This window comes from Saccopteryx leptura, chromosome 2 (genome assembly GCF_036850995.1).
Source record: "Saccopteryx leptura isolate mSacLep1 chromosome 2, mSacLep1_pri_phased_curated, whole genome shotgun sequence".
In the NCBI taxonomy this organism is placed as follows: Eukaryota; Metazoa; Chordata; class Mammalia; order Chiroptera; family Emballonuridae; genus Saccopteryx; species Saccopteryx leptura.
Window position 1 is genome coordinate 1719324 of NC_089504.1, and position 20354 is coordinate 1739677.

The window sequence follows — 20354 nt, forward strand, 5'->3', positions numbered from 1 at the left end:
CCAGTTCCACAGTCATGGTGATTTATAAAGTAGGGAAGTAACTTTATAAAATTTATAAAGCAGAGTTACAGCAAGTTATAGCATATAGTAATAATTACTTACCGAGTACTTTATGTCAGATTTTCGCTAAGTTTGGCAGAATAAATCTATATAAAACAACTTACTATAGTTAAATCTATCTTTTTATTTATAGTTTGGTTGCTCTGCTACCGCCCACCATGAAAGCTGGAATGCCCACTAGTGGGCAGTAGGGACCAGGCAGACCACCACTAGGGGGCGGTAGGGACCAGGCTGACCACCACTAGGGGGCGGTAGGGACCAGGCAGACCACCACTAGCAGGCGGTAGGGACCGGGTTGACCACCACTATTGTGCGGTAGGGACCGGGCTGACCACTAGTGGGCGGTAGGGACCAGGCAGACCACCACTAGGGGGCGGTAGGGACCAGGCAGACCACCACTATTGGGCGGTAGGGACCGGGTTGACCACCACTAGGGGGCGGTAGGGACCGGGTTGACCACCACTATTGGGCGGTAGGGACCGGGTTGACCACCACTATTGGGTGGTAGGGACCGGGTTGACCACCACTATTGGGCGGTAGGGACCAGGCTGACCACCACTGCACTAGAGAAACAGTCTCGTGCCATTCTTGGTGTTCAGGACGTGTGGGTTTGGGGCAGAAGCTCTGTCTTTTGAATACTCGGGTACTCCTGCCCTCCGGAGGCAGTGGGGGACAGCAGCCTCTCGGCCCTTAGGGAGTTGCTGGACATTGTCCACCTCGGACCAGAGCTGGGCACTCCAAGCAAGACCACAGTGGCGGCAGCTGTGTGCCTGAGCTGGAGAGGGGCCTGGAGCCCTTGGGCCGGCCCGCCGGCCTTGGTCAGAGCAGCCAGGAGACACCTGGCACCTGGAATACCAGGCATTTTAAGGGCCACAGGACACAGGGCCGGGGTTCACACCGATACCCAGACACCCCGGCAGAGTGACGATTAACAGAGTTCTGCCCAAAGTCCAGCTTGGAGTGGATCCGCTGGGTCACTTCCTTGGTCTGTGAGTGAATAATTGGCTTAGATGGGTTTGTCCCCCACCTGGAACCTGGAAGTGACACATGTCAAAAGGTCATGGCCCTCACCCTCAGCCACCGACTCTGCCTTAAAATCAGGCCTCCCCGGCACCCCCCAACCCCCCTCTTCGCCTTCCAGGTGGGTAGGGGGCCGGCTCTTAGGGCTCCTGTCCCTGGTTTCTGCATCGCGGGCTCTGAGCTTTGAACAGTCCTGCAAGGAGAGGGAAGGACCCTCGAGGGGCAGGTCCAGGGGCCCCAGGGTCCTGTGTCTGTCTGGCTGGGGAGGGAGGCCCAGTCCCATTTCTCCTTCCTTCCTGCAGCTTCCCGGTCAGCGGCCCCGGGCAGTCACAGCTCCTTTGGGAAATGTCCGTGCCTGTCCGACCCGGGAAATTTGCATATTGCGGGGGCAGTGCCTGTCCGACCCTGGAGATTTGCATATTGCGGGGGGGGGGGGGGGGGAGGGCAGTGCCTGTCCGACCCGGGAGATTTGCAGATTGCTGGGGGCAGTGCCTAGCCCACAGATGAAATCACTGGGGTCAGAGGCTTTCCCACTGAGGGCTCCCTAGGGCCTCTCATGGATGCTCACCTTGTCTCACGGAGGCCGCTGCCCCTAGGTGAATTAGGGCCACAGACACAGGGGCCCCACGCCAGAAACTATGCACGCCCTCCCAGGGTCCCTCCCTTTTCTTGCCGAGCTGACCAGGAGGTTCAGAAATTAGGGAAAGGTCTCTCTCTCCTTGTCTCAAGGCAGCTGGGAAGAATCAACCCGGGAAAGGGGGTGCTGGGCCCCCCACTAGCATGCTACATGCAGCTCCGTGCTCCGCCCCTAGGGCCTGGCCAGAGGAGAGGCTGCTGACTGGGTTTAATGTAAAGCGGGTGGGGGTGGGGGTGGGGGTGGGGGTGGGGGTGGGGGTGGGGGTGGGGGTGGGGGTGGGGGTGGGGGTGGGGGTGGGGGTGGGGGTGGGGGTGGGGGAGAAGGCCCCTGAGCAGGATGGGGGTTTCCACAGTAACCGTCAGCTGCCTGGGCAGGCTGGGAACAGCTGGGCAGAGGCTCAGGAAAGAGACCACCGGCGCGGGCCCTGGCCGGGCAGCTCAGCTGGTCAGCGCGTCCTCCCCATACGCCAAGGTTGCGGGCGGGATCCCCAGTCAGGGCACACACGAGAATCAATCACCCAGTGGATGCCTGAATAAGTAGGACAATAAATCCATGTTTTTCTCTTCCTCTCTCTAAAATCAATTAAAAGGGGAGAGAGAGAGAGGGAGAGAGAGAGAGAGGGAGAAAGGGGCATGGGTGAGGGTGTGGCCCCACATCCTTCCAGCGCCTCAGGTCTTGTTGGCTTGGGGTGGGCTGCGCCCCTTTCCCCAGCTCCCACTGTGCCGTGCCTGGGCCCTGTGTCCTCCGACCCTGAGCACGGCCCCTTCCTGCGGCCCACATCCTCACGGAAACGGCCGCACGTGCTCCGAGCACCCCTCCACGCTCCCCCGCACGTTTCTGCGCCCCAGCAGCCTGGACCCCACGCCCTCAGAGGGGCACCTGCCCCCTCCATCCAGCCCACCTGGCGACCCCAGGCGTAGTTGAAAACGAGGGTGTCTTAGGGCAGGGCGAGGGCTGGCTGGGGCCCTGCCTCCTCCACACCTGGCAGGGAGCGAGGCGGCGGCCCCAGGCGTAGCTGAAAACGAGGGTGTCTTAGGGCAGGGCGCAGGGCGAGGGCTGGCTGGGGCCCTGCCTCCTCCACACCTGGCAGGGAGCGAGGCTGTCAGGAGTCTGGCCTCCCCCAGAGCTGTGGGTGCAGGTTGGTAAGGGGGGTTCCTGTGGGAGTGAGTGGGTCCCATAGGGCCTGGACATCTTCCGGGCTCTGCGATCACACCCCAGGACTGGCAGGTGGTGCGAAGGGGGTGAGCACCCGGGGGCCAAGCCCAGAGGGAGTGAGGATGAGGTGAGCACCCGGGGGCCAAGCCCAGAGGGAGTGAGAAGGGGGTGAGCACCCGGGGGCCAAGCCCAGAGGGAGTGAGGATGAGGTGAGCACCCGGGGGCCAAGCCCAGAGGGAGTGAGGATGAGGTGAGCACCCGGGGGCCAAGCCCAGAGGGAGTGAGGATGAGGTGGGCAGGGGCACCAAAGGGTCCACGGCCCCCCCTCCAGGGCCTTCTCTGCAGCTGCTTCTCCGGGTTCCCAGCCAGCGGGCCAGCTCCTGTTCCTCAGCCTGGTGGCCCTGGAGGGACCTGGGCTCCCTCTGATGTGGTGCCAGCGGGGCAGGAAACATCGGGCTCACTGCACCCCTTGGCCCCCACCCCCAGGCCTGTGTCTGGAGGTCCCTGCACCAGCCGGCCAGAGCTCCAGCCAGACAGGAGTCAGCCCAGGTGGGGGGAGGGGTCAGTAGGGGTAGGTTTTATGATGAGAGCTCTCCCTGGTAGAGTGTCTGCTCTGCCCCAGGCCCAGGGGAAGGGATTCCCGGGAAGAACCCTGTCCATCCGCCAGGCTTCCTTCTGAGAGGGGAGAGCCGCCCAGACAAGGGCCAGGGGCCCCAGCTTGTGAGCGCTGGGCTGGGCCTGAAGCCGGCTCCCTGCCTGTCTCCCTCACTGTCTGTCTGTCCTGCCCTCTCTCCCTCTGTCTCTCTGCCTCTTTCTAGCCTTCAGTGTCACAGCCTGCCAGGCCTGGGGGTGGGACACCGATCGGATGGGCGGGCCAGGGTTGTAGTCACAGGGGCCACCTGCCGGGGACAAAGGCGTGGGCGCCCGTTCCCTGTGTGCCCTGCCTCCGTCCTCCCACAGGCCCCGAGGACACGCTCTGAGTGACAAAGCTGGCAGCTGCCAGCAAGTACCCAGGAATGCTGTGAGGCCAGGTGTCACTCGATGACACGGGTGAAGCACAGCCTCACGTGGCCTCCAGCTATTTCCTGGGCGGCCGGCATCGCCCAGCGAGGCACTCGGGCCCCAGGGGTGGACAGCCTGTTTCGGGCTCCCTGCAGCACGCGCCTGTGACCTCTCTAGGCCCCACCCCCAGCGGCCGCCACTCTCCAGGGACTTGGAGGCCCCCAAGGAGAGGAAATGGCTGTGGGTGATGAGGGGGCGCCTCGGGGCAATGGCGGGGTGGGGGGCACATGCTCCCCAAACTGTGCAGAAGAATAAGTTCTTTTTCTCAGGGTAACGAGTTTACTGGAAACAGCGGTAAACCTGAGTTCTGTTTTTCTTAACCGGGTACTTCTCTGTCTCTCTCCTCCCTGCCCAGCTCTTCCCTCCCCAGTTTGGAACCCAGGGGGGCAGAGGTTGGCAGGGAGCCCTCAAGTCCTGGGAGCACCAGGCTGTAGTCCCAGCCCTGCCCCCTGGGCCCTGCAAGAGAAGCCTTGCTGGGAGGGGCCCCAGAGAGGAGGGGACAGCAGGAAGGAAGGGCTGAGGGCTTAGAGGCTGCCGTGCCGGCCATCAATCAGGCCCTGACAAGGGCCCGGGGACCACGGAGGCTGCACATCCCACTGTGCCGGGTCTTTGTCCCTGGACGGCTCCGGGCAGCCTGGCCACCTTCTCCTGGTCTCCCTCACACTTCTCTCAGGGAGCCCCGTGCTCCCCATTCCCAGGGGTGCAGCCAGAGCCCTGCAACGGCCTGCTGTCGTCTCCCTCCTGCCAGGCAGGCTGTCCAGGGGACAGGGGTAGGAAGGGGCACCTCAGCCGCCCTGCGGCCCAGCCTGGCAACCCGCTGCCCTGTCCTCCCGTCCGTCCCTACGAGAGGGGCGTGCCGAGGAGACAGGATGCCAGGGAGTGCTGCGTGGCGGCGGGCAGGGTGACAGGTGCCCTCAGGGAGGGGCGGGGCTGCTGATGGTCCCGAGAGCAGGGTCCTGGCAGGGCTGACGTGAGCCCTTGGCGCTCCGGAAGCAGCGGGTAGGTGCGTGAGGGGTGGCGGCTTCGGGACCGGGTCCAGCATCACCCCCTGCCCCCTCCATGTCGGCACCCGCCCAGAGCACCCGCTCTCTGCTCCCCGAGCTGTTGACTGGGGCCAGGAGGACGGTCTGGACAGGAAATTGTTTTTCTTCACTCGAATGCCCCTTTGGGGATGAGGCCCGGCAGGGATGGCTGGAGACGTGCTTGGGGCCCAGACTGGGGCACGGGGTGGGGGGGTGGGGGGGGGAATGTGCTAGAAGAACCGTGATCAGGTGTGCAGGTGTGCACAGGCAGCGAGCGAGTCCCCTCGAGGCTGGGAAAAGGGAAGACCAGCAGAGGAGACGGGAGCCAGGCGGCAGCCCGTGCTGGAGGGAGGCAGCTGGGATGGGGGGTTAGTGACCCCCCCAGGAGCGTCCGCCTCTCCCAGACCTGTCACCCTGAGCCACCCTGCTCTCTGTGGACCCGAGGCGAAGTCATTCTCACGCCTGGGTGGCCATGTGAGCAATGCATGTGGGGCCTGTCCCCTGGCACCTGCCCCTGCCTCCTCCCGCCTTGGTGGTGATCTTGCCAGGAGAGTGTCGGTCCTCCGGACAGAAGGCACGTCTCTGGGTGGTGCGGTGGGGTGTTCCCCAATCCAGCCAGGATTGCCTGCGGGGTCCCGGCATGGTGGGGCACCACTGCATGGGCAGCACGGTCCCCCAGAGCGGGCACCCCGAGCTCTCACTGTGTTCCGGGCTCAGTGACCAGCATGCCTGACCCTTCACAACCCCTGTAGGTAGGACAGGGCTGCGGAGCCCTACTAACAGGTGGCAGGACCGAGGCTCAGAGAGGGAAAGCAACTTGTGCTGGGTCACACAGCACTGGGCGAGGGGGGGCACTCAGTCTTGCTTGGCCTCACGCAGTCTGAGCCGTTGGCCAGCTCACCGCACAGCGCCCCCAGAGGGGTTCTGGCTTCCCGGGGAAGCGCATATATAAAGTGGATATTCTTCTAGCCCAGGGCCCCCCAGCTCCTCCTAGTCTCCCTGCTTCAAGGAAGGGAGGAGGGAAGTAGGCCTTCTCTCCCTGCGGTGACAGCGACGAGACCACCAAGCTCTCCCTCATTCTGTCATTCGGGTCACATCACTTACGGGGATCTTCTTGGCACCAGGTACCTGGCCACACACACACACACACACACACACACACACAAGATGTTCACAGCAGTGACTTCCTGGGGACACGGAGCTCAGGCCTGGCACAGGTAGGACCGTGACAGCTTCTGCCCTTCCAACGATGCCAGCTCAGGGGGCGCCCAAGGAGGCAGGCCTGGGGCAGCCGCAGACTAGGGTGGAGCTCCCCCCCCACTGTACCACCTACCCTGCAGGGGCCAGTTGGCTGCCTCAGCCAAGACCGGGAGCAAGGCCTTGCCCAGCCCCTGTGGTCATCGGGGGAGGGCGCGTGGGACAAGCCTCGGGCGCTGGCCCCCGGCACAGATGGTTCTCATTGTGGCCGCCTCTCTTCCACAGGAAAAACAGACCGGCCTGGCGAGAGCGGGCCCTTTTTATCTCGTGTTTATTTTCGATCCCTCGGCCTCGGCCTGAAGCCAGCGTCCTGCGGGCTGCCTTCTCCCCGAGGGTCTGGCTGGGAAGCCTTGTCATTTCTCTGACCCCGGGCAGCTCTCCGGGGAGGGGCTGGAATGCTCCCAAGGAGGAGGAGGAATGCAGCCCGTTTCCCACTCCCAGGCTTGTCTCGTGTCCTGCTCGGTCCGGTGGTCCCAGCCTCGGTTCCGGGTCCGGAGCCTCCGGCTGCACCGAGATAGTTGAGATTGAGAAGAGAGCAGATCGGAACCAGAAGGTGAGAGCCGAATGCATCACAAGGGCCTGCTGTGTGCCGGCCCGGCCCCCGCGGTGCCCGGGAGCTGGCGCTGCCAGTCCCAGACTGGCAGGGAGACGGCCCAGAGCAGGCCAGAACCAGGGCCAGTGGCTGGGAGGCGCCACAGCTTACAGGGGAAGCTGTCAGGCCGCCAGCAATTCAGAGGAGGAGGTGGCCCCGGGCTGGGACACGGGCGGCCCCAGCAGGACCAGGGGTGGCTCGGTCAGCATCCTTCCAATTTCCCCGGCCACCCCCCTTTCACAGACAGAGCCGAGGTCAAGAGGGCAACCTGACCACTCAGCGTCTCAGTGGTGAGGAAGAGCGGGGAGAGGGGACTGCCACTGTCCACAGCATCTGTCTGGAGCCAGGCCACCTCCCCTCGTCCCCTCCTCCCCAACCTGTGAATTCACGCGGGGATCCAGGCGGTGTTTGTGGTCTCTCTAAACGAGGCCGAGGAGCTCCCCAATGCCTGCACGCCACTGCTAGTTTGAAGGAGTGAGGGGTGCGTGCGGGGGCTGCACCAGAGGAGAGGGGGGAGGACTTCCAAACAAAGGCAGGGGGTCTTCAAATAGCCTCAAGTAGGGGGTGGAAAGGAGAGAGCGGATGGGGAGGCCAGCAGGGCCCAGCAGCAATGCCAGCGCTAGGTCCTCAGCCCTGGACCCTGGGGCGGAGTCGGGGGAGGTCAGCGGTCCACCACTGCCGGCCTATACCAGCGCCCAAGGCCCTGCCGGCCTCGCCGCGGCCCGCCCCCCACGATCCTCCTCTCCGCCCCCTCCCCTCCCCCACGGCTCGGAGGGAGGAGGGACCGGTGACATCACGGCCACGGCGGGAGGGGCGGTGCCCCGCGCACATCACTTCCTCGGCGCCTCCTCCAGCGGGGGCAGGCGGACAGACAGTGGACAGTGGGCAGTGGAGAGCGGACAGCGGACACAGGGACAGACGCGGGGCATTGCGAGCGAGGGGGTACGCGGCCCCGGCCCTCGGCCACCCTGGCCCATGGCCGGCCCGGCCCCGCTCGCCGCCGCCGACGATCTGCCCGGCCCGGCGCGGCGCCTCTACTCCAGGTGGGCTGGGCGGACCGCGCGCGCGCGGGGCGGCGGGCGCTGGGGACCCCGCGGGCCAGGGTGGTGGGCGGCCCGGAACAAAGGCGGCAGCCCGCGCGCAACGTGGCAGAGACGCGCCCTCCCTGCGGGCGGAGGAGGTGGGAGCGCTAGGGGGGCGCCGTGGGTGTCAGAGGTGGGCTCACGTGGGAGTGGGGTGTAAGAGTGGGGGCGCCGGGGTGGGGGTGCGGAGGGGACGCTGGGGCCTCTCGCACCCGTGAAGAGCTGGGGACTAGCTGCAGGCTGGGTGGCTGGGAGAGGCTGCTGCCCGCTGGACACCCCCCACCCCACGGCCCCGCACCCAGTACCCAGAACCCAGGGGGGAGAGACCTGCAGCTTCTCCTGACAGTCAGGAGGCCCGGCACAGCGGGTGTGTGAGGGGGCTGCCAGGAGTGTTCACCCTCTCAAGCTGGGTGTCACCTCCCCACTGCCGGGGCTCAGGGACTCGGGGCGGGCAGCGTGGCCCCAGAGACCGGCCCTTGTCCTGGGAGCCGCTCTGCCTGGGCTGGCCAAGCCCGTGCCCGGGGCCACGCAGACTGCACCCTGGGGTCGGGCTGCGGAGAGCCAGCCACCAGGTGGGCGTGTGCCTGCCTGACAGGACACCGGCCTCGGGGCAGATTCATGGGCGACGGCAGGGATCTGGGCTCTGCGCCTCGCTCTGGTCAGAGATGACAGGGTGGCCCTGCCCAGGGCTGCGTGCCTGCTGGGTGACTCCAGGCCTCTCAAGGGTGTTCCACACAGTGATATACCCTGGGCTCTGCTCAGGCGAGTACAGGACCCTGTGGAAGGCAGGGAGGGGGGCTGGACTGTGCCAACCTGTGCCGTTGTCCTGCAGCGTGGGGCGGGCATGAGTGCTGGGCAGTTCCCAGAGGCAGGCCTGGCTCCCTGCGGTGGGCCTGCTGGCACCTCCCCACCCCCTCATCCCCGACTTGAAGGACATCATCATCCCAGCTCTCCCTGGTCACCCCAAAGACCCATGGCCTATGCCGCTGAACCTTGGGGGGGGCCTAGGCAAGCAGCCCATCAGCAGCAAACCTCTCCCCGCGCCCCCCATGTGCAGGATGAGGGCGTGGTGACGGGTGAGAGGCCTGGCTGCCCCTCCCCACCTTGGTCTTGTCTGTGCTGCTGGCCAGAGACACAGCCTCCATTGTGTGGTCTCTGGGATTGAGGGCTGAGCCCCCGGCCTGGCTCCTGGGCCCCATGGAGGGGGAGGGCATGCGGGTGGGCCTGCTGGCAGCTGACGCTGGAGGCTTGTACTAAAGGGTCCCCTCCAAAGCCCCCCCACGGGATGGAGAGCTGTGCGCCTGCATTTGTCCAGGGTCATCTGTTTGATGGAGAGGGGGTGCTTTGTCTCAAAGAACAACAGGAGTTAATCTGGCTGCCACTGGCTGTGTGTGTGTGTGTGTGTGTGTGTGTGTGTGTGTGTGTGTGAGAGAGAGAGAGAGAGAGAGAGAAAGAGAGAGAGAGAGAGAGAGAGGGGCCTGGGAGACCTTGCACAGCTGAGCATGGAGTCCCCATCACCCTGGTCACTCCGCGGCTTCACAGGGGAGCCCGGTGTGTGGGTGTGTGGACGGTGCCAGAGCCCAGTGGGTACACACCAGGCAGGACCCTGGCTTGGGGGACAGCTCAGAGAGGACGCAGGGAGAGGCCCGGAGCCCGCGCTGAGCTGCACTGGGCAAGCCCGGCGGAGATCTGGGGGAGGTGGGGCCACGAGCTTTCCGCACGGTCCGTGAGGAGGCCCGTGGAGGGTCGACACCCGACCGGGTAGCCGTGGCCAGGGGTGAGCAGGGCAGGCCCTGGTCAGAGCTCACTCTTGAAGGTTGTCAGGAAGGAGTGGGAGTCAGGGAGGCATGGTGGGAGCGTGCTGTTTGTGTAGGACCGTGGGGCAGGAGAGGAGAGGCCCGATCAGCAGCGTGAGGCCACGGTCGGCTGCCCCCTCGAAGCCTGTGTGTTGGGGGAAGCCCACCGTGTTGTGCTGGCGGCGACGGAGCAGTGAGGGTGGCCACCAGGGAGTCGATAACCACTTCATTAGCTGGTGAGCCGGCAGGTGGGTGGCAGGAGCTTGGCAGACGGCGCCCAGTCTCCTGGCCACTGTGGTCTGGCCACCGGGAAAGCCGGCCCCGGTGAGCCCCTTGCAAGAAGAGGTGCACTGGGCAGGCATGGCGTTAGAGAGAATCTCCACACAGGTGCGCCCGCCCGCCAAGGGGAGGGGCACGCTGGTCCCACGGTGCCCGAGGCATCGGGCTGGGTCTCTCCCTGGACCCGGAGGACCGGAGATGATCGTTAAGTATCTTTTTAGCCAGATGGCGAATCCCAGTGGGGGGGGGGAAGACTGCCCCCTCCCAGGGTTTGGGTGGTGAGTTTGGCAGGGAGAGTCAAGCCCACAGCCCTCCGGGGGCTTAAGAGTCCCAGCCAGCCCAGCCCTGGTCTTGTGTCCTGAGAGTGGGGCTCTGGCATCCCTTGGGGGGTGGGGGTGGGTGACAAGACTCTGGGTGACCCAGGCAGTGGGCAGGAGGCCGGCTCAGCAGACCACTTCACCTGGTGCCCACGGGCACCTGGCCGGGTGATGGGCAAGTGCTCAGAGGCCTGCAGAGGTGGTGAGGAGGCAGAGACACAGGGGAGTGAGGCTGACCATGCTGGGCAGCGTCTCGCTGAGGACAGGACAGGTGGCCTGCTGTGCAGGTGTCTGGTGGCAGCTCTGGGAGGCAGAAGAGGGATGTGGGGTTGATGATGTGAGCGTGTGCAGAGTTTGGGGGTTCAGCTTGTTGACAGGAGCTGGGTATGGAAGGGCTGTCCTGGGGGGTGGGGTGGGGGGTGGTGTCGGACAGAGGCCTCAGGGCAGGGATGAGAGCGCCTGGCCTGGACACCCTTGGAGCAGACCCTCGGTGTGGGCAGGTGGCCTGAGACTGCCTTCTCCACCTTGGCATCCACCACCCAGCTCCTTCCAGGGTCTCCCCTCCCAGAGCCCCCTCCCCAAAATGCACAGGGTTGGCAAGGATCTCAGCTCCGGCACCCCATTCACCCTTGGGCTGCTGCCTCTGCTGGGCCTCAGGGTGGCCTTGCAGGTGGAGCCCCCCCTTTCTGCTGGGCCTCAGGGTGGCCTTGCAGGTGGAACCCCCCCTTTCTGCTGGGCCTCGGGGTGGCCTTGCAGGTGGAGGCCCCGTTCTGCTGGGCCTCGGGGTGGCCTTGCAGGTGGAGGCCCCGTTCTGCTGGGCCTCGGGGTGGCCTTGCAGGTGGAGGCCCCGTTCTGCTGGGCCTCGGGGTGGCCTTGCAGGTGGAGCCCCCCTAGTTCTGCTGGGCCTCAGGGTGGCCTTGCAGGTGGAGCCCCCCTAGTTCTGCTGGGCCTCAGGGTGGCCTTGCAGGTGGAGCCCCCCTAGTTCTGCTGGGCCTCAGGGTGGCCTTGCAGGTGGAGCCCCCCTAGTTCTGCTGGGCCTCAGGGTGGCCTTGCAGGTGGAGCCCCCCTAGTTCTGCTGGGCCTCAGGGTGGCCTTGCAGGTGGAGCCCCCTTTCTGCTGGGCCTCAGGGTGGCCTTGCAGGTGGAGCCCCCTTTCTGCTGGGCCTCGGGGTGGCCTTGCAGGTGGAGCCCCCTTTCTGCTGGGCCTCAGGGTGGCCTTGCAGGTGGAGCCCCCTTTCTGCTCAGGTGGAGCCCCCCTTTCTGCTGGGCCTCAGGGTGGCCTTGCAGGTGGAGCCCCCCTAGTTCTGCTGGGCCTCAGGGTGGCCTTGCAGGTGGAGCCCCCTTTCTGCTGGGCCTCGGGGTGGCCTTGCAGGTGGAGCCCCCCCTTTCTGCTGGGCCTCGGGGTGGCCTTGCAGGTGGAGCCCCCTTTCTGCTGGGCCTCGGGGTGGCCTTGCAGGTGGAGCCCCCTTTCTGCTGGGCCTCAGGGTGGCCTTGCAGGTGGAGCCCCCCCCCCCCGGCTCTCTTGCTCTCCTGCCGCAGGGCTGCTCCTCTCTCCCTGCTCTGTGGCTTCTAGCTGCTCAGCCTTGGGGCCCCTCCGACCCCAGTGCCCACCACTGAGAAGACAGTGGCCTGGCAGTGGCTGCCCACGAGTGTGGCAGAGAGACCCTCTGGGAGGGCCTGTGGGACCCGGGGGCTCGTGGGGCGGGTCAGCACCTTGGACGTGCCGGGGAGGGAGGCCTCGCAGAGACATCTTGATCCCTCACCCCCGTTCTGCCCTGACGGGACTGGACTGGGGACCCAGCCGGCCCCGAGTGGCTGCGGGTGGATGTTGGCACCCACCCTGCGACTCCAGAGAGCCCCTCCCCCCGCCCCCCTCGGTGGCCACAGGTCGCTGGAGGAGCTGTGAGCCCTGCAGGGCAGGCGGCCGAGGGGTGGGATGGTTCAGGGAAAGAGCTGGGGTGGGGGGAGCTGTCTGGGCCTTCTCAGCTCCCACCCACACTGGCCCTGGGCAGCTGCCCCAGGCCCCTTAGCTGGGGCCTAGACCTCCTCTCCGACGGTCAGGGCGGGTCCCCCCGCAGCCCCCAGAGGGTTGGGAGGCACGAACAGGCTGACCCAGACCCCGCAGTGCGCCCCATCTGCTGCTGTGTGCCAGGCCCGGCTTCCGTGGGGGGAGGGGGCGGAGCACGGTCCGGCTGGGGGCAGCGCCTCCAGGAGGAGGGGGGTGGGCCAGGTGCAGACCTTCCCCCCACTGTCCCCAGCCCCTTCCCTCTGTCCTTCACAAACACCGACTTGGGGCTCCTTTGTGAGTGACGGCTGCGGACCGGAGCTGGCCTCGTGGTCAGGGCGAGCTATCGGTGTGCCGAAGAGTTGGGGTGCGGGGAGAGAGGGTGCTGCCGCTGCTCCCTGCTGGGTGCCAGCCCCCGGCCTGAGACACCCTCTGGGCCGCGCCCCCCCCCCCCCCCCCCCCCGCCAGGCCTGTGCTGCTGACGGCGCCGATCCCTGGCTCTGAGCCGCCCTTGATCCCTTTATCCACCTCAGGCCCTGGGAGCCCCAAACGATCTGCCCAGGGACCTGGGGTGTCCTGCAGCCAAGGCCCCCAGAACCGTCAGCCCGCCACCCCGGGGCGGGGAGAGGCAGGGGAACCTCGAGCTGGGCGCAATCCTGGGACCCCACAGCCGAGACGGGGCGAGGGCTGGCGGCCGGGAGGGAGGCCCGGAGCCCCGCCATGCCGGCTGCCGCCACGGAGGGCCCGCCTGCGGCCCTGAGCTCCGCGGAGAAGGCGGTGTGCAAGGTGGTGTACGGCGCCCCCCGCCCCCGCCCCCTGCTGCTGCCCGTGGGCCTGGAGCTGTGGCTGTACGTGCAGAAGAGGCGTGACCTGCAGAGGACGAGGTGCCCTGGAGGGGCACCTGGGAGGGGCAGGGGGCGGGGGCCGGTCCGGAGTGCAGGTGCCAGTGGAGGTTTTGGGGGTAAGTGCAGAGGAGGGTGGGGGGCTTCCAGCCCCGGTCAGCCTGCCTGGTGCTTCTCCAGGTGAGACCCCCCAGGCTGCCAGGCTCCCCCCAGTCTGCATTCACATTGATGCCCCATCCGGTGCTCTCTACCTCTCATTTCAGGGCCCCAGTTTCCCAAGCCAGAAGCTTTTGCTCAGAGGTGGGGGTCAGGGAGGGAGGCCTCTGCTCAGTCTGCTAGAGCCTGGAGGGCCTGCTCCTCTCCGAAAGTACCCACGGTTCAGCGCCCACATCCTTCCGGTCACCTGGGGGGAGAGGGCAGTGTGCCCATCAGAGGGCTGGCTGGGCAGCTAGGCAGGGACAAGCAGGCCCTGATGAAGAAGCCTCGCTCAGGACACCTCAGGGTGCCCGGGGACTCCGGTGACGTGGCACTCTCTGACGTGATCGGTGGCTGCCCAGGAAGGGGCGCATCGCCCGTGGGAGGCCCTGGCACGCAGTGGTCTGGTGTCCTGGTCCCAAGGCCGTGTCCCTGACCCCTGGCTCTTGGAGAGCTCACAGCGGCTCAGCCTGAACCTGGGGGAGGCAGGGAGGTGCTGGGTCCCAGAGCATAGCCTTCTGTCCTCCACAGAGAAGAGGATCCCTCTCTCCCCAGGGGAGACGCAGCTGGGTGAGGGGCCTGGTGAAGATGGGGGAGGGCTTCCCCAGCAAAAATCTGTGGGGGGGGGAATTGCAGGACACAGGAAGCTGGGTGCAGCTTCTGGGGTTCACCAGCCCCACCCAGCCGGTTCGCACACTGTTATCATCACTGGCAACGTGTGACGGTGCCCGTGGTCTTGATAACGCGGCAGCAAAGTGAACGGGCGTGTGGTTTGCAAGAAAGGAGCCGTTTAGTTCAAATGGTTCAGAATCGCGGATCTAGACAACTTTCTGTTTTAAGGAGCTGGGCTGGCCTTCCCCCCAATAACTTCTGGTCATCGCGCGTTTCTGACAACAGCACAGAGAAGGGGCGCACGGGGCTGCTTTGTGGGCGTCTGCAGTTGCTCTGTAGGTTTTCCGTGAACTCTGAAAAACTCAGAAAGCAAAGGGACTGAGACAAGGACAGTCGGGCTGGCCTGGGACCGTCTCCGGGGTCAGTGAGACCCAGCAGCTCCTGGCCCCTCCCCTCCCGCCCTTGGGGCATGGTGTCCCCTAGCTAACCGCCCTCCTGTGCCAGGCCTTGAGCCTGGGACTCACGTGACCATCGGGGGCAGCTCGGAGAAGGCCAAGGCCCTGAGGGAGTGACCGACCAGTCCAGGGCCCCAGCGCAGGGAGGGCCAGAGCCAGGGCTGCTGCTGTGTTGACCCCAGTTCATGTGGCTCACCTGACAGCTCAGTCCTGAGGGCAAGGCCCTCAGTGAGCAAGGCCCCTGCCCGAAGGTGAGGAGACAAGAAGCCAGGACAGCTTCCCGGGAGGGGTGATGGCCATCGCGCAGGGCCCTGGGGCAGGAGCCTGCTGCGGTTTCCCGGGATCAGGGTTCATCCTGGGACATGGTCGTGTCTGCCCCCTCCTGCAGGAGAACCACTGGGGGTGGGCGCGCGTGGTGGGTGAGGACAGCTGTTTCTCAGGCCAGTCCTGGGAGCAGCCTGTAGACCGCTTCTGGGCCCGGGGGCGGGGCAGCCACGAAGGGGGTGGTTGACCCTTGGCTCAGATGCAGCTGTGTTCTGAGAAGACAGGCGGTGAGGACAGGTGAGGGCTGAGCCCCAGTTCCTGCTGAGAGCTGGGAGGGTGCCCCTTCACCCCCCCCCCCCCCGCCGACAAGGCTGCAGGCCGAGGGAGGGGCTCAGATCACCCCCCCACCCCGCCCGTGTGGCTTTGGTCAGCTCACTGACCCGTTTGTTTGGAGCCTCAGTTGTTCTCACCAGTGACCAGGGCCTGCCCCAGGCCACCACGCCTTTTGGGAGACTGGAGCGTGGCCCCTAGCCTCAGGTGACCGTCACCTCCGGGGCTGGCAGCGTTCGGAGCTCCGCCATCCCATGCCGAGGGGCTCGCTGGTGTCCCGTCTTGGGACTTGGCCCCAGGCAGGCGCTCCTGAGCCCTGAGGGTGAGGGGCGCCGTCGCTGCTGAGCGGCAGAGGCGTGCCAGCTGGAGGGGGGGCACACCGCTGGGCCCGGCGCTTGCTTCCGGACGGTCATCCGATAAGAGATTTACGTCTGTGTGCGTAGGCGTGGCGCAGGCCGCCGCCGCCTGGGGGCACCCTCTGGTCCACGGTGATAACGCAGACGACCGGGAGAGCCCGGCCGTGACCCCCTCTTCTCTCCGCTCAGGATGGAGGCCTCCTGCCTGGAGCTGGCCCTGGAGGGCGAGCGGCTCTGCAAGGCTGGGGACTTCAAGGCTGGCGTGGCTTTCTTCGAGGCCGCTGTCCAGGTGGGCACCGAGGACCTGAAGACGCTGAGTGCCATCTACAGCCAGCTGGGCAACGCCTACTTCTACCTGAAGGAGTACGCCCGGGCCCTGGAGTACCACAAGCACGACCTGCTGTTGGCGCGGTGAGCTGCCGCCCGGGCGCGGGCACGGGTTCCGGGCAGGGTCTGGGTGCCCTGCCCTCGGGGAGTGGCAGGCACCAGGCCGGCCGGGCGGCGCAGCCCCCCGGGGTCCCAGGGAACCTGGTCCAGGGGCCCTGTGTTTAAGCTGAGGCGATGACAGTGTGTCCGTATGTCTGCATGGGTGTGAACATGGGTGTGGCCCCGTGTCCCGTATCTGTGGGCGCACGTGTGTCGAGTGCCCCTGCCTGTCTCCGGGACTGTGTGCAGGGGGGTAGCTGACCCTCCCTGCCTCTGTGTTTCTGGGTGTCTCCAGCTCTGTCCTCCTCTGGCCTCTGAGCCGCTGCTCATGCTGTTCTCACCCCGGGACACCCTTCCCTCACTTGTCCCTGCCCCGCTGCTGCTCCTGCCCTGGTAGCCGCTCCTCAGCGGCCGGACTCCCAGCCCTCATTCTGCCCTCATCCTGCCCTCCACACCCAGCCCGTGTGGTGCTGGCTGGCACCCATCAAAGATCCACCGCAGGGGTCATCGTAACGCCAGCTCTCACTTCCCACAACTCTCCCTGCCTTGGTCCGGAGTCCCCCGTGAACCCCGACAGCGGCAGGCTAGGCTGGGGCCTCCCAGCAGACCCGGCACAGCGGAAGGGTGACCCTGAGCTGCGCACCCCGGCCGAGGGCTGGTCCTCCCTCGCCCTCGCCCTCCCTGGGCCGTGCTCCCTGCTGAGCGTGGTCCCGGCCGGTTCTCAGTCTGGCCGCTCGCCCCTTCCCGCCCTCTAGGACCATCGGTGACCGCATGGGCGAGGCCAAGGCCAGTGGGAACCTGGGCAACACACTGAAGGTCCTGGGCCGCTTCGATGAGGCGATCGTGTGCTGCCAGCGGCATCTGGACATTGCCCAGGAGCAGGGGGACAAGGTAGGTGGTCAGCCCCCGGCTGCCGCCCCGCCCCCTGCCTTAGTGATGCCCCCAAGTTCTTACCTTCGGGGTCCCAGGAGCCGCCCGGACGGTGGGCACCCCCGGCTCTGCGTGCATGCCTTGGGGCGCTGTCCCCACCTAGCCGTCCAACAGCCGGTTGGCTCCTTTAGGGGTTGTGGCTTTGGCGGCCCCCCCAAACTTCGCTGTGCTGCCCGCAGATTGGGGAGGCGAGGGCGTTGTACAACATCGGGAACGTGTTCCACGCCAAGGGCAAGCAGCTGTCCTGGAACGCCGCGCAGGACCCCGGGCACCTGCCGGCGGAAGTGCGGGAGACGCTGCGCAAGGCCTCCGAGTTCTACGAGTGAGTGGCCAGGTGGCCGGCCCGCCCACTCCGCAGACACGCCCCGGACCCTTGCCCGCCCACTCCGCAGACACGCCCCCGACCCTTGCCCGCCCACTCCGCAGACACGCCCCGGACCCTTGCCCGCCCACTCCGCAGACACGCCCCCGACCCTTGCCCGCCCACTCCGCAGACACGCCCCCGACCCTTGCCCGCCCACTCCGCAGACACGCCCCCGACCCTTGCCCGCCCACTCCGCAGACACGCCCCGGACCCTTGCCCGCCCACTCTGCAGACACGCCCCCAACCCTGGCCCGCCCACTCCGCAGACACGCCCCCAACCCTTGCCCGCCCACTCCACAGACACGCCCCGGACCCTTGCCCGCCCACTCCACAGACGCCCCCCCCCCCCCCCCCCCCCCCCCGGGGCAGCCCCAGGAGTGTGTGGCTGGGTGGCCGGCCCGCCCACTCCGCAGACACGCCCCCCGACCCTGGCCCGCCCACTCTGCAGACACGCCCCCAACCCTTGCCCGCCCACTCCGCAGACACGCCCCGGACCCTTGCCCGCCCACTCCGCAGACACGCCCCCGACCCTTGCCCGCCCACTCCACAGACGCCCCCCCCCCCCCCGGGGGCAGCCCCAGGAGTGTGTGGCTGGGTGGCCGGCCCGCCCACTCTGCAGACACGCCCCCCGACCCTGGCCCGCCCACTCTGCAGACACGCCCCCCCGACCCTGGCCCGCCCACTCTGCAGACACGCCCCCCCGACCCTGGCCCGCCCACTCTGCAGACACGCCCCCCGGACCCTGGCCCGCCCACTCTGCAGACACGCCCCCCCGACCCTTGCCCGCCCACTCCACAGACACGCCCCCAACCCTTGCGCCCACTCCGCAGACGCCCCCGGGGGCAGCCCCAGCACAATGCCTCTCCAGACGGCCGCCTGCCCCACCCTGGTCTGCTGGGACCCCACACGGCTCTGGCGTCCCCTCCCTGTGTCTCTCTGGTCTCCGCGACAGTGGAGAGAAGCGGGGAGACGTGACCAGAGCCAAGAGGGGCATTTAGAAAACATTTGGAGAAACCTGGGTGTGGGCGAACTCTCCCCGTTAGGACAGTGATTGTGCCTGAAAACGACAGTTGTGGACGGGGTGGGGGGGGACCCCTGACTCCAGCCTCGGGGCTCAGGCAGCACCAAGTGGCACCAGAGCTGAAGGGACCCGCTCGGTGTCCTCTCTCTGGGGTGGGAGGGGGCCGTGGGGCCCTGCCACCCTCACACTGGGAGGGACACGGCTCTGACAGACTCGGCCTCCCAGGAGGAACCTGTCCCTCGTCAAGGAGCTGGGGGACCGGGCGGCCCAGGGCCGGGCCTACGGGAACCTGGGCAACACCCACTACCTGCTGGGCAGCTTTGTGGAGGCCACCACCTTCCACAAGGAGGTGAGTGGACAGACGGTGGGCAGGCCGCAGGCGGTGGGGTGGCCCCGACGTCCGTCCCGGCTGGGCGCCTGGGTTTGGTGCTGGGTTCCCGGGACTGCCCCCTCTGGGTGCCCAGACGTCATCGTGGGGCCGGCCACCCTGGGCGGGGAGCGGGGCTGCTCGGTGACAACCAGGGCTGCGGGTGTGTGTCCTCAGCGCCTGGCCATTGCTAAGGAGTTTGGAGACAAGGCGGCCGAGCGGAGGGCCTACAGCAACCTGGGGAATGCCCACATCTTCCTGGGGCGCTTCGACGTGGCGGCCGAGTACTACAAGTGAGCAGCACCCCCCACGCCCCCGGCCGGGCAGAGGGCGGGTCCTGCGGAGGGGACAGGCCCAGCAGGCACGCGCCCCAAGGTGGGGGGGTGAGCTCAGCCTCCCGGCCGGGCAGAGGGCAGGTCCTGCGGAGGGGACAGGCCCAGCAGGCACGCGCCCCAAGGTGGGGGGGTGAGCTCAGCCTCCCTGCCGGGCAGAGGGCGGGTCCTGCGGAGGGGACAGGCCCAGCAGGCACGCGCCCCAAGGTGGGGGGGTGAGCGCGGCCTCCCAGCCGGGGAGAGAGCAGGTCCTGCAGAGGGGACAGGCCCAGCAGGCACGCGCCCCAAGGTGGGGGGGTGAGCTCGGCCTCCCTGCCGGGCAGAGGGCGGGTCCTGCGGAGGGGACAGGCCCAGCAGGCACACGCCCCAAGGTGGTGGAGTGAGTTGGGCCTCCCAGGCTCCCCGGGGATTTTGTGGGTGTGGACGGAGGTGCCGTAGGCAAGGCACACAGCCGGCAGCCTTGGCTGGGGGCCTCTTGGTGCCGGTTGCCGGGGGACCCCAGGGCAGGTATAACAATTCCCATATGGACTCAGGAGGGTATGGACCTCACTGGCCACTGGGGGTCCCTGACTTGTGCGAGGATGCTCACCGGGGCCATCTGTCTCCTGGTCGGAGCTGCTAGGCAGAGACCGGCCCCGAGTGCCAGGTCCTGTGCTGAGAGCCCTCATCCCGATGTCGGGACCCTGAGCCAGGTGTTGCTGTCCCTCGGGCTCCCACGGCTGGGCACGGGCTCAGGAGGGCAGAGCCCGGTGGGGGACCCAGCAGAGCTGTGTGCTTTGGCCATCTGAGGATGGGGAGAGCCCCGTTGGGATCCTGGGACTGGAGGCCTCCGGGGTCGGGGGTCGGCTGCTTCTCCCATACCCATGTCCACCCCTCGGACACCGCCCCTCCTTGCTGGGGGCTGCCCTCCCGCTCCTCAGGAAGACGCTGCAGCTGTCCCGGCAGCTCAAGGACCAGGCGGTGGAGGCGCAGGCCTGCTACAGCCTGGGCAACACGTACACGCTGCTACAGGACTACGAGCGGGCGGCCGAGTACCACCTGCGGCACCTGCTCATCGCCCAGGAGCTGGCCGACAGGTACGCGGGGCCCCGACGCGGGGGCGGGGCGGGGGGGGGCGAGGGGGCGGGGGGCGGGCGGACCCCGAGGGGCTGAACCGCCAGCCGGTGACAGCGGCGGCCCAGGCCTGGGTCCCGGGCACGGCTCCACCACCGACCCACTGAGTGACCCCGGGGGCGGGGTGGCCTCACCTGGGCCCCAGCCACCCCTCCATCAGTGGGCCACACCACCCAGTCCGTGGGGCTAGGTAAGACCGGTGGACGCTGGGCTGGCTAGTCGCAGTGACCCCTGGCAGAAGCAGGTGTGTGTGTTTTGGGGGGGACTGCACCCCAATCACCAGTTCATTGTTCCACGAAGTCCCCCCATGTCTATGTAAAGACCGGTCTCTACGGGAAGACAGACAGACAGACCAGAGATTCCCTAAACACACAGCCATACGTGCTGGTCTTGGGTGGGCAGTGGCGGAGGAAGGGGACTCAGAGCCACGGGCCGGAGCCTCCCACGGGGGCCACACAGGCGGC

The 20354-nt window shown here is 67.1% G+C and overlaps 2 protein-coding genes across 7 annotated transcripts in view; one reads left to right on the plus strand and one right to left on the minus strand.

Annotated features, from left to right (window-relative positions):
- Positions 1-4995, minus strand: part of CCDC187 (coiled-coil domain containing 187) — a 53002-nt gene extending 48007 nt beyond the window's left edge. Inside the window, exons 1-4 of the mRNA XM_066362652.1 lie at positions 4905-4995; positions 2699-2800; positions 1649-1672; positions 965-1094 (exon numbers count right to left, since the gene is read on the minus strand). Coding sequence (XP_066218749.1) covers positions 965-1094; positions 1649-1672; positions 2699-2800; positions 4905-4995 — 347 coding nt within the window. The remainder of the gene's footprint in view (positions 1-964; positions 1095-1648; positions 1673-2698; positions 2801-4904) is intronic.
- Positions 4911-20354, plus strand: part of GPSM1 (G protein signaling modulator 1) — a 32885-nt gene continuing 17441 nt past the window's right edge. For 2 of the 6 annotated variants that reach the window (XM_066366691.1, XM_066366690.1), the window contains exons 1-7: positions 7670-7848; positions 15527-15748; positions 16519-16654; positions 16873-17015; positions 18304-18427; positions 18623-18738; positions 19698-19853. In XM_066366691.1, the coding sequence (XP_066222788.1) occupies positions 7781-7848; positions 15527-15748; positions 16519-16654; positions 16873-17015; positions 18304-18427; positions 18623-18738; positions 19698-19853 (965 nt within the window). In that variant the 5' untranslated portion in view covers positions 7670-7780. Of the gene's footprint in view, positions 4934-6544; positions 6767-7669; positions 7849-12829; positions 13168-15526; positions 15749-16518; positions 16655-16872; positions 17016-18303; positions 18428-18622; positions 18739-19697; positions 19854-20354 lie in introns of those variants that run through there. The other 4 variants (XM_066366693.1, XM_066366692.1, XM_066366694.1 and 1 more) reach the window with 4 other exon arrangements.